The sequence below is a fragment of the Girardinichthys multiradiatus genome, chromosome 24, assembly GCF_021462225.1.
Source record: "Girardinichthys multiradiatus isolate DD_20200921_A chromosome 24, DD_fGirMul_XY1, whole genome shotgun sequence".
In the NCBI taxonomy this organism is placed as follows: domain Eukaryota; kingdom Metazoa; phylum Chordata; class Actinopteri; order Cyprinodontiformes; family Goodeidae; genus Girardinichthys; species Girardinichthys multiradiatus.
The window spans coordinates 8,674,745-8,686,926 of record NC_061816.1 but is presented as its reverse complement, the minus strand read 5'-3'; the positions used below and the strand labels follow the sequence as shown (position 1 = coordinate 8,686,926).

General features: G+C 40.3%; 1 protein-coding gene across 1 annotated transcript; it reads right to left on the bottom strand.

The window, feature by feature from the left end:
- Positions 1-2,293: 2,293 nt before the first annotated feature.
- LOC124861179 (trace amine-associated receptor 13c-like) lies at positions 2,294-3,564 on the bottom strand. Its single transcript, XM_047354702.1, has one exon. It carries the CDS (start codon positions 3,562-3,564, stop codon positions 2,548-2,550), a length of 1,017 nt encoding a protein of 338 aa, XP_047210658.1. The 3' UTR covers positions 2,294-2,547.
- Between the last annotated feature and the right edge of the window lie 8,618 nt (positions 3,565-12,182).

The window sequence follows — 12,182 nt, the reverse complement described above, 5'->3', positions numbered from 1 at the left end:
TTTTTGATTGTGTGATTAGCTCTCTCAGCCAACCTGGTGAAAGTGTCAAGCACATCTCTACATCCTTTCACTCTGTTGTCAGCACCCATAAAATCAATAACAGTTTCCTTTAGGGTTTGTTGGGAACAGGAAATGCTCAAATGCCTGTTTTCATGAAAATCTTATATTTAGATAATATAACAGAGTCATCTTCTCACCTTTAACCCAAAATCATATTTATATTGTAACCCAGTTAGTTGCTACTTTATTGTCCGTTAACTAGTACCCAAAGTTAGATTTGTTAAACCATTATTTTCCATAAAAAGTTTTGAAATCATCCCCAGAACAAAGTATTTATATCATTTATCATGAAGGTGTCTAGTGTCTAGAGGAATGACTAATTAAGCCTGCAGACAACGCATTTGTATATTTTTTTTATGTAATTCCCTTCTGGTTTAGACAGGTTATAGAAGCAACTGGAATAAACCTTTACCAGACTGTAGGCATGTAGACAAACAGTGAGTGCCCCGGGATTCTATTCTGTTTCTGTATAGCCAAAAGTCAACCTCATGTCTGAAACAAAACCTTCGTAGGAGCTGCAGAGTATTGTTTGTTAATCATATTTATGTTCTGCCGATCTTTGAGTTTTACCCCGTAGAAGGTCAACAATCAATCACATGTGAATCCGTCAGTTTGGAATGATTGGGGGATTGACAAAAAACTAGAGTACACTGAAGGAGAAATCTCCATAGTTTACCTTTTTCCCCCGAAAATTGTTCTGGAGTTGGGGTGACTGCCTGTCAGAAGTGAAATGGTGAGGGTGATGATGGAGGTTCCTGGAGGAGGTGTGGCAGCACTTGTGGTCATTGTCCAGTTGTTGACCCAGTTTGGGCCAAGGTTCTGCTGTTGGACATATTGCCTTATATTTTAGAAAGAAGATGATTTTTCCAGGCAACCCTGCCAAAGAAACCACTCTTTTTTTTAGACTTTTTAAATTTTCTCGTGTCCTGAAGTTCAGCATTTGAGGTCTATAGCTGTAGATGAAGCCGAAGATGAGGTATTGCACTGTCTGACCTTTGTGTGAAATTGCAGATTGGCTACTGTCTTAATTTAATTGTGTTTTCTTCTTCTCTGTAAAGATGGATTTCAAGGTTTTTGGAGATTACCTTATTACTCTTTCCAGATTGATGTACTTAGTTTTTCATGCAAAGTTTTCTCATTTACTTCATCTTTTCCTGTCGTGTGCTATCGCACACATGAGGTTAGACCTAAACAATTACAAAACGTCATAAAGATCAGATCACTGTTATCATGCCGTATCATGATACGTATAGCTCTTAAACTGAAACAGAGTGTATGTTCCTTTTACCATGACTCCATAATGGTTCTAAAAAATAACACTGTCCTCTTTTAAAGTTCTGCCCTAAAGTAGCAAAGGAAAACAACCGGCCTTTCTTTAGCTACTTCATCTGAGCAGCTTCTTCAGCTTCACAACATCTCAGATCACATGATCCTAATTAATAACTCAATATCGGAGGCAGATTCCTATTCCCCATACGGGATTCTTCTGGTAAACCTGATTGAAGCCATTCTGATAACAGCTCCGTTGCTTTTATGCAAAACAGAAAATATTTACAAACGTATTTTTGGTCTTTTATTTAAAATGCATCTCTTTTTCTTTTCATATTTCAACCTCTTGTGTGTTGTGATATTTTACACATTTAACATTTGACATATTTACACATTTTACATCAGATGTTCCCTATGTCTGCCATGTTTAAATACATTGTCCATGATAAATAAAATGCATAAAAATAAAACCTGGATTAAAGCTTCAGTCTTAATTTAGCAAAGGTCCATAGTCTGTTCTAGCAAATAGGCTCCTTTTAACACCATAAATTCACTTTTCTTTTACTTAGACTTATAACAAGCTGTGATGCAGTTTTTGCAGGAAAATATTGAAAATTGTAACAAATGTGTTTTTATCGAGAGAAAAAAAGATGTGCAAAAAGAAGAGAAGAAAGCGCCACAACCATCATAATAATACAGACAAAAAACAGGTTTCTTGGTATGTAATAATAATCTTAACATAGTAGTGCAAAAAAGGCCAACTAAACTATTTCTTAAATAGAAAAAAGCTGTTTAGTTATTACTTTACGCTTTTATAAAAACACTAATAAGATATATACTTTTTGTTGTACTTTGTGTAAGAAGGAATAAGGCTTTTGTTGTGAAAATAACCCGCTTAGTTAATGGATTTATGATTTTGGATGGTATTAAGGCCAATCACATCATGCATTACAGGTTTTTACTCTATAAAGTATACATGAACAGGTCAAAACCGCACAGTTAAAGGCTCTGTGTCATAATAGTTTTCCTTCTAGAAATGTTCCTATTTGGTCGTCTTTGTTCATGTGAGATTCATTAAAAACATGGCAGCTATAGAAACCTCTGCTGCTTGTTTAACTTAATGCACATGAAGTCTGATCACACAGTATAAAATGTGAGCATCTTTAAAATCTTTATCACTGAAAAACAATCACACATCTGATCTGTGGTCAGCTCTACCTACATCATCTTCATGTCGCAGGAGTCAGGCTGCAGTATTTTTAGGGTTAGGATAAGTTTGATAGCTTTTCTGAACCAGGGGTAGAACAAAACATAAATGATAGGATTCATGCAAGAGTTCAGCATCAAGATCCAAGACAGAGCAGCGAAGTAGGACAAGCTGTTGGATGTGTCCGTGCCATCAAAAGAAGGATAAAAATAAGGACAATAACACATTATAAACACAACAATTACAATGGCGAGGCTCCTGGCTGCCTTCCACTCAGATCTTGTTACAGCTTGAGCTGATTTTACAGCTGTAGCCGCTGTCTGTGAACGGATGAGACGCACCTGTGAGAGAGCAGCCAGAAGCACTCTGAAATAAAGAACAACCATGACAGTAAATGGTGCTATGAAGGAGATGAAGAGATCAACAGTTCCTGAAATTCGGCTGATAACTACAACACACTCCCCGTGACAGGTGCTGAACCTATCTGGCTGGCCTAAGTGTCCCATCAGGATCAATCCGTTGTAGAGCAGCGAACAGACCCAACAGAGAGAAACACAGATCTTCACATTAATCATTGTGATCCTAGTGGGGTAAAGGAGTGGGTCACAGATGGCCACATAGCGATCTACAGATATAAGCACCATGTGGCCCAAAGAGGCAGAGATCAGACAGTAAAAGACATAAGGAGTCAGAGCACACATCAGTCTCCCCAGCAGCCAGCATGTCTCCAAGTACCGCAGCCCCTCGATGGGCATCACCAGCAGCCCCACCGCCAGGTCAGACACAGCCAGGGACAGGAGCAGGGAGTTGGTTGGGTTGTGCAGCTGCCTGAAGTGGGAGATGGAGATGATGACGAGCAGGTTGAGCATTACAGTGAGCAGGGAGATGAGAGTCAGCAATGTGTGGAACAGACCAGTCTCAGAGAGGGGCAGCAGCAGCTTCCTGCAGGAGAAGTTATGGTTAGGAAAGCACAGAGAGGAGTTCTTACTGCCGTCCATCAGGGAGGTGAGGATGACATGACCCTTCATTAAGACGCCTTATTTATCTTCCTTAAAATACGCCCTTCTGTCTGACGACTAACCTGAAGACTGATGCAACTTTTCTTCACCATTTCACCCTGTTTGAAATTGGTTCAGTTTGCTTTAGTGCCACTCGTGTTCAATCATGGGTTTGTTTTATAGCTACATCTCAATACATTGTAAGAAAAAGTGAAAAAGTAAAATGTTTTCTGTTCCCCTTTTCAGAAAGTAATAGCAATATTCATTACACGTAGTGAAATATTTCAAGCCTTTATTTTTTTCAATTTTGATGAATATAAATTACAGATTATAAAATCCTAACATTAAGAGTCCCATAAAGTTTGAATAGTGTAAAAAAGTCAATGTAAAAATATTGGAAGCTCCTAGTGTCCCACTCTAACCAATTAATTAACTCTGAACATCTTCAAAGGTCTCTTGAGCCTCTAAATGGTCTCTTAGTGTGAGTCAGTAGGGAACTCTGCTGATTGGACAGATGTCCAGAAGACAGTCATTGCCTCCACAAGAAGGGTGAGCCACATAAGTCATTGCTAAAGTAGTTGCTTACAGACTGCTGTATCCGAACATATTCATTCAACATTGAGTGGAAGGAAGAAGTGTGATAGGAAAAAGCTGCATGAGAAACAGGGATAAGTACAGCTTTGAGAGGACTGTCAAGCAAAGTAGAAGTTACAAGGACTGAGGCTGGAGTCAGCTCATCCATAGCCACTACAGACGATTCCTTCACATGGGCTACAAGCGTCTGGGCTAAAGACAAAAAAAACTGGACTGATGATCAGTGGTTCAAGTTCTCTTTTCAGATACAAGTACAGTTTGCATTTCATTTGTGGTGCCAAGCCATCCGCTAGTGCTGGGTTTTCTGAAGTACACAGTCAACGCAGCCATCTACCAAGACATTTTAGACCACTGCATGCTTCTTTCTTCTTCTTACACGCTTTAAGGAGATGCTGATCTCGTTTTCCAGCTGGAGCTTGTACTGGCCCACACTGCCAATGGTACCAAAAGCTGGTCCAATGACCATGGTGCTACTGTGCTTGATTGGACAGCAAAGTGGCCTGACCTGAACCCCATAGAGAATCTATGGAGGATTGTCAAGAGGAGGATGACAGACACCAGACCCAATAATGCAGATGACCTGAAGGCTACTATCAAAGCAACCTGGGCTTCCATTACATCTCAGCAGAACCAACAGCTGATTTCCTCCATCCCACATTGCATTGATGCAGTAATTCACGCAAAAGGATCCTAACACAATGATTGAGTGCATAGAGATGAACAAAATGTTTCAGAAGCCTGACATTTCTGTTTAAAATATTCTTTTTATTGATCTTATGTAATATTCTAATTTTCTGAGACACTGAATTAATGGTTTTCCTTATCTGTCAGCCATAATCATCCAAACGAAAAGAATAAAGAGTTGAAATATTTCACTCTGTGTAATTAATCTGTTGGAGTCATCCATTTTCGTTGCACAGTTGAACATGCGCAGCTCAACAGACATCGCAGCTCTGGCATCACTCAGGATTATAAAATCCGAGGAAAACTTTCGATGCCATTTCCAGCGTGTCTCACGGGGCGACACAACAGAAGCACATATCTGGAGACAAAAGCTCGCAGGCGAACTTTTTCTCCACAAGTCCTGTCCCAGAAGAGCTTGAAAGCTGGAAATCTGTCTGTAACAAGAAGGTCAGAAGATTCATATACCGATCGAAGGCCATGCTGGCACAGGTGAAAATCCCATAAAGGTTTTGTTTAAAAGTAGATGAGCTTCCTCCCTGTGATTCAGTCTATTTAACGGTTCTTCATATTTTCCCCTCTTGGACGGATGAGAAGTTTCCTGTTTTCTTTTTCTTGAGTTGATAACGGACACGTGATCCCCCCCCCCCTCGTTTTTCTTCAGACTTGACCCATCCTCAACTGGTGGAGAGAAGAAATCAACATCAAAGTAATTTCGTTTATATTAAATCAGATAGATGCATTTAGAAGTCTGGGCAGGATGAGGCATAGTTAAAGTGATTTTGATTTACCATCGATTAATCAGAGGTAATAACTTGTTGAATGCAATACTGTCTGAAGTGTTTTATTCTGAGCTGTGTTTTGATTTGTTTTTGTCCGGCTGATTCCAAATCAGCCGGGAGTTAGGAGTTGAACTTTTAAAGTTTTTCCGTTCAAAGCAACTTCTGTCTGGGCCTTGCCTGACCATTCCTTTGTTCCAGTTTTATTACTGGAGTTTTCCAATGAGTTCCTGCCTCAAAGTTTTATGACCCTTTGTTCGAGATTTGTTCACCACAGTTAACCCAAAGTTAACCCAAATTGCACATTTTGTTAGGTAGTCATATTTGTCCCTTTGTGCAGAATAATGCTTGTTAGTTAGGCGATGGCTTTTGGACCAGAATGGTGGTATATCAGAATTTAATGGCTTCAATAAATCTTCATATATATAATTAAGAGAAACGATTGTGTTTATTTCATGCAAGAGTGATTTATCTGTCAAAACAAGGTCGAAGATCACCCACCTTCGGTGAAGCGGTTAAATAAACAGTGACATTATCAGTTATTTATGAATAAATAATTAATTTAATTTGTAAGAGCTTAGAGCCCACAATTACAATACCAGAGGACATCTTTGATTTCTATTTGTAAGTGATGATTTTGGTTAAGAAAGTATTTTCCGGAATTATGATTTTTAATAATAATTTTTGATAAATATTAATTCATCAATAATCATAATCCTTACAAATCTGTATAATATTAGTTTCAATGTCTTTCACAACACACACCAGCACTTGAACTGTGCATTTAGGACATTAGAAAATGTCTGAGAGTTTTTTTGTGTTAAATAAAATTCAAGTAATATGAAGAAATTGTAAAAACTAAAGAAAATAGCTTTTTAAATTTCTGTCAAATATTATAAATGACACTTTTGTTGAAGAATAATTTTTAATCTTTCATGTTTGGTGTGCAATGAGGAAACGTTTGTTCTCTAAAAAAAAAAAAAAAGGTTCAGACTAGAGCTGGCCAGAGGGAGGGTGGACAAAGAACAGGACTTCTGGAATATCGTTCTTTAAACCGAGGACACGTTTGACATTAACCAAATAAAGCATTCTTGGAAAGTAAAATTGTACCAATTGTAAAGCATGGGGGCTGCATGGTGGCACAGTTGGTAGCACTGGTGCCTTACAGGAAGAAGGTCCTGGGTTCGACCCTTGGCCGGGTGTCTTTTTGCATTGAGTTTGCATGCATCGGTTCTCTAGGTACTCCTGCTTCCTCCCACAGTCCAAAATCATGACTATTAGGTTAAGTGGTCTCTCTATATGGACCTTCGTTATGAATGTATGTATGGATGGTTGTTTGTCCTGTGTTTCTGTGTTGCCCTGCAATGGGCTGGCGACCTGCTCTTCGCAACGATGGACATGGTACAGGGCTCATAGCATTTTGAGAGTCCGAGATCAGGAAAAAATCATCAGATGTGACCTCCCACCTGGTACCCATCTGCTTTGACATCAGAAATCCTCTGGATTGGGCTGAGTGCCTTTGCAATGGACTTTTTGGGTTTTTAAGAGGTATTGGAAGGTTGAAAATGGATTCTGACAGGTATAGGCACGCTTGGAGTTCCCCCGATATGAATGTCCAATTGTAGTTCAACGGACCCACCCCCCCACCCCCTCCCAGATATGACCCTTTCAATCTCTATAGTGCCACCAACATGTCGAAAAAGATTCTACGGCACTTTTTACCCAAATGTTGGTTTTTATGCCCAGATTCAGCGAGGCAATTCCCCCATATCCTTTTCATGACCTTTAGAGTTTTTCGCCCTTCTTAGGTACATCCTGGTGGAGAATTTGGACCAAACTTGCATAGTAGCATCTCCCGTCATCTTTGGCACCATGTCGTTAGCGGCAGACGCCTCCGACGTTGCTAAGTGGAAATAACCATTGGATGGAGTTAGAGAGCTGTGCTTTGGCACACAGGTAGGGACTTTAGCGGGAATGTCACATGACAATCTTGGGCTTGATCGGCCAAAGAGCTTTAGAGTTATGAGGTATTAAACTTGGTACTGAGGGGCACCTCTGTAATGATTTTCCAACAAGTGTGGACACTACCACTTAATTCTCCTATAATGGGCATTCAGTGGTACCAAGGGGCACGGGCAAAACCTCTGTGTTTGTTCCAACAAGTATTGACCGTGCCCGCTACTACCACTTTATTCTGCTATAATAGGCATGCCGTTGTACTCAGGGGCACGGACAATATTTTTGCATTGGATTTCTAATAACTGTTGGCCCGGCACTAGCACAAGGTGGCCGATACCTCAAAATCACCCTTCTTCTCCGTTGTGTCGGAGGATTGGCGACTGTGCGGATGGTCACAGGGTCAATTTAGCAGGCACGCAGTAAATAGGACTCCCCTTAACTTAACTAAAAGATTTGACCCCAGACCTTGCAGGGACCCCCAAGACCCCCCACATATGACCCGTCTAGCGCCACTAACCTGTGGAAAATAGTACTACACACACATATTGTTCAAGTGTTGACTTTTTTTTGACCCAGATTCAGTGAGGCCGTGACCTTTTGTGACCTTTGAGATTTCATTCCTTTTTAAGGTACTATCCAGAGAAGAATTTGTACCAAAGAGTAGCATCTCCCGGACGTCCTTAACAAAAAGCAGTTTGCGGCTAATAATTGGGTTATTGCTATCGGTAAGTAGCCCTAGACAGGACCTAGAGAGCTGTGCTTTGGCAGACCTGTAGGTATTTACAGAAGGTGTCGTGTGACAGGTTTAGACCCAATCGACCAAAGCATTTATGAGTTATTAGGCAAAGTTCTTGATCGGGGTGCGTTCTCCAATCAAGACCGACCTGCAGATGGGGAAGTGACAATCGTGACGCACCCTCCACCAACGTCCTAGGTGCTAAGTGGGTGAACAAGGGGGGGGTAAACTTCTGTAAGAGGTATGGGGGCCTGGCAGGGAAGGAGTGACTGGTCGTGCCCTCCAAGGGCTCCCATATGCTCGACTGAACCCGAAAGATCCTCTGGGCTTTGCATTAAAAAAATAGCTGTCACGTTTTTCTCATTTTGCTCAATACCTCGAGTGGACAGTTAGTTTCCCAAGGAAATTTTCTCCTGTACTCCAAATTTGGCGTTTTTCTCGGTTTAGCTTTAGTCCATTTGAAAATGCAGTACCGTGGGCTCTTATCATACAACTTTATTTGCCAGAATCCCTAACCTGCATCCAGTTTTGAGAAATATATGGCCCCTGTCATGTCACTCGCAATCTTCCCACGCTTTGGTATCTGGTAATACTCAAGTTTTATGTTCTAGTTTAAAGAAACAGAGTTCATGCATATTCTCAGCCTTTTGTTTTGTTTTTTTCTCCTGACCAATTTTAATTTCTATGAGGCATCACCGCCAAGTAGTGATTCACGACCCTGAGGTACAAAAGAAAACTGTACATTGTAGTCTTCTTTACAGCCACTTGCAGTCTGCACTGACCTGTGCTTTTGATGTCTTTTCCATTCAGGTTTTACCTTCATTGCTGTGGTCTCAGTCATGCTTATCATGTTTGCTTGTGTGTCCGTGTCAATTCTTTGTGTCACTAGTGCTCAATTTATTTGTAGTGTTGCAGTCCATGTGTCTTTATTGTACTTCTTTTTCCTTTTTTTCTGTACTCTTCCTCATTGTTACATGACACCATGCCCACAAAGAACGTTTCACTCAGCTCTGTTTCCTCCACCAGCCGTACTGATTTGGGCTTGGTTTTGGATTGACATTGCTTTGCAAAATAGTTTTTTCCATTACATTTTGAGGATCTCTTGCCATATTTCCGATCACACAACTGTGCTTTTAGCTTAAAATCTTTAAGCTACAAAGCTATTAAAAGTCTCATCCAATCTCAGGTATACAATATTTTTTGTGGCGTGCAATGTTGCAAATGTTATGAGGACCTCAATAGCTGAGGGACCAGCTACCATGAGAAACAACACTATTTTCCTGGTGCCAGATTTTGAGTCCGGTCCCACGACATGTACAGCTCAAACTGCTGCTTGAAACGCCCCCCTGTTGCTGTCCACATTATCGACAAGTTTCAGTATCTTGGGGGGCCTCAGCATCTCTATTTTATATCCCTCAAAAGTAGAACAAGGTTTCAAACCCCAGTCCAATGTGTTGTTCATCTTTTAAAAAATTTGTCATCGGCATATGAATGAGCTTTTGCTCCAACTTTTTATATTTTAACATGCATCCATGAACATCCTCCTGACTCCCGCACCTCTACCTCGTCTGTATTCTGACTACATTTTTTAGGATACTATCCCCTCTGCTGTATGGAGGACCACTCCTGCCATAATTAAGAATAAATACAGAAATAAATAAATGAAACCGGACAGGTGGAGATGTAGTTGCCTGGTTTTCCACAGGACAGACATTTGTTCACTGCTAGATGGTGCTGCCTCTCGTCTGATGTTAGAGGTCTGCCTTACTGGGACCGCCGGAGCTACTGTTTTGTTGGAGAAAGGAATGAGAAGGCGGACTGGAGCTCTCTAGCTCTTTTCTCTATTTCTTTTTCATAGGCGATTGTATATGTGGATTGCGAGGGAAATCAGATCCTCCAGGTTTCAGGGTTTGTCACAGCAGGGTAATTCATCTGTTAACTGTTTGCTGAGGACATGCACAAAAGCTCCTTGAGGGCCTGTGGGATCCAGAGGCTGCTAGAGTTGTAAAATCTATCACAAACTCCGCCACAGATTTCTGGCCTTGTTTTAAACTCCAAAGTCTCCTTTGTTTTCTGTATAGCTAAAAGTCAACTTAGCTTGATACAAAATTGTCATAGGAGGTATTGTTTGGTATTGTTTGGTAATCATATTTAGCTTTCTACCATTTTAGAGCTTTACCTTGTAAATCATATTTGGAAGGCTTCGGTTTGGAATGATTGGGGGGATCATCAAAAAACTAGAGTACACCGAAAGAGAAAACCCCCATATTTACCTATTTAACCCGAAAACTGTTCTGGAGTTGGGGAGACTGCCTCTCGAAACTGAGATGGTGATGGTGGAGGCGCTGGAGGAATGTGTTGTGGACCTTCGGCAGTCGGGTTCTACTGGATCTCGAGAGTACAGTTTAGTTGGAGCAAGAAGAGCAACAGCGTGATTGTGTCCAAACTGTTGGTTTCTCTAATGGAGAGCTTACTGTGGTCAGGTGAGAAGATGAAGCTTCAAGGAGGAGGTGGATCCTAACGGCGACAGTAAGTGGTCTCCAGTGTATATGGATGGAGCTGGGCTGAAGAACATCTTTTGGATTCCAGGAGGAGAGTGTTGGAGAGGGGGCATGCAGAGAACAGAAAGGAGATGAAGAATGGGACCAGAGACGACTTCTTCTATGAGGGAGACACACTCACTCCCAGACACCAGGACCATGACAGATACATTCCTATGCAAACACCTGATTAACATCTACCCATTATTTGTGACTTTTTAAAAATGGCCAGTGATTCAGCAGCTTGTGGAGCCATGTTTATCAGCTGTAGTTGTTATGAGTTTATCAGTCTGTCCTTCATTGTGTAAGGATTTTTCAACTTTATTTTTACTTTAAAAAAAATTATTTTCATTAGAGCAACTCGAACAAATTACAGTATACAATTATTATACGTATACATCTATTGATACACTCAACAATATAATACTGACAAGACAGTGCATTACAAGAAGGTAATTTAACAAAAATAAAGTAAAAAGATTACAGTGCACCATCTTCAGCCACTTTTTTTTTGCTTTTTCAACTAAAGGAAAAAAAAACAACAAAAAAACATAAATTAAAAAATGAGACTACAGAGTAAAATCCAACACCCACCCACCCCCCGACCCCCGCTTGCCATCGCAGCTCACCAAAATCAACCCCAAAAAAAATGTTAATCAGATATGTACACCCATATTCATAACCAAAAGCAAAAAATCACACTGATCCTTCTGTTAGGCAAAACCTCCAAGTTTGAAAAATAGGAAAGAAACATTGCCATTTTTTGTAAAACTTTTGTGTAGATCCACGTAAAGTGTATTCAATTTTCTTAAGCTTTAAAGAAAACGCCATATCTTTAACCCGCAGGGATATTGAGGGACATTAATCAGACTTCCAGTGTAACAATATAGAACGCCTAGCGATTAAAGACGAAAAAGCAATACTATCCTTTTGAGCAGAATTTAGTGCTAGAGTAGAGTTGAGGATACCTAATATGGCAACAAATGGACAAGGTTGCAAATTCACTTTAAGAAATTAAGAAATAATTGAAAAGCAACTAGACCAAAAATGATATAATTTAGGACAGAAAAAGAACATGTGGCCAAGACGACATGGAGAGCCTTTGCATTTATCGCATGTATCCATAACATCTGGGTAAATCTCAGAAAGCCTAGATTTTGAGAAATGAACTCTATGTACCACTTTAAATTAAATCAGACTAAGACGAGCACAAGAGGAAGTAGATTGAATTCTGTCAATGGCGTTATCCCAGAGCTCTTCACACAGCTGGAGTCCCCACTCTTTATCCCATGCAATGTTAATTTTAACACTAGAATCAACCCTTAGAGTTAGAATAAAATTATAAATCTTTGTAATCAG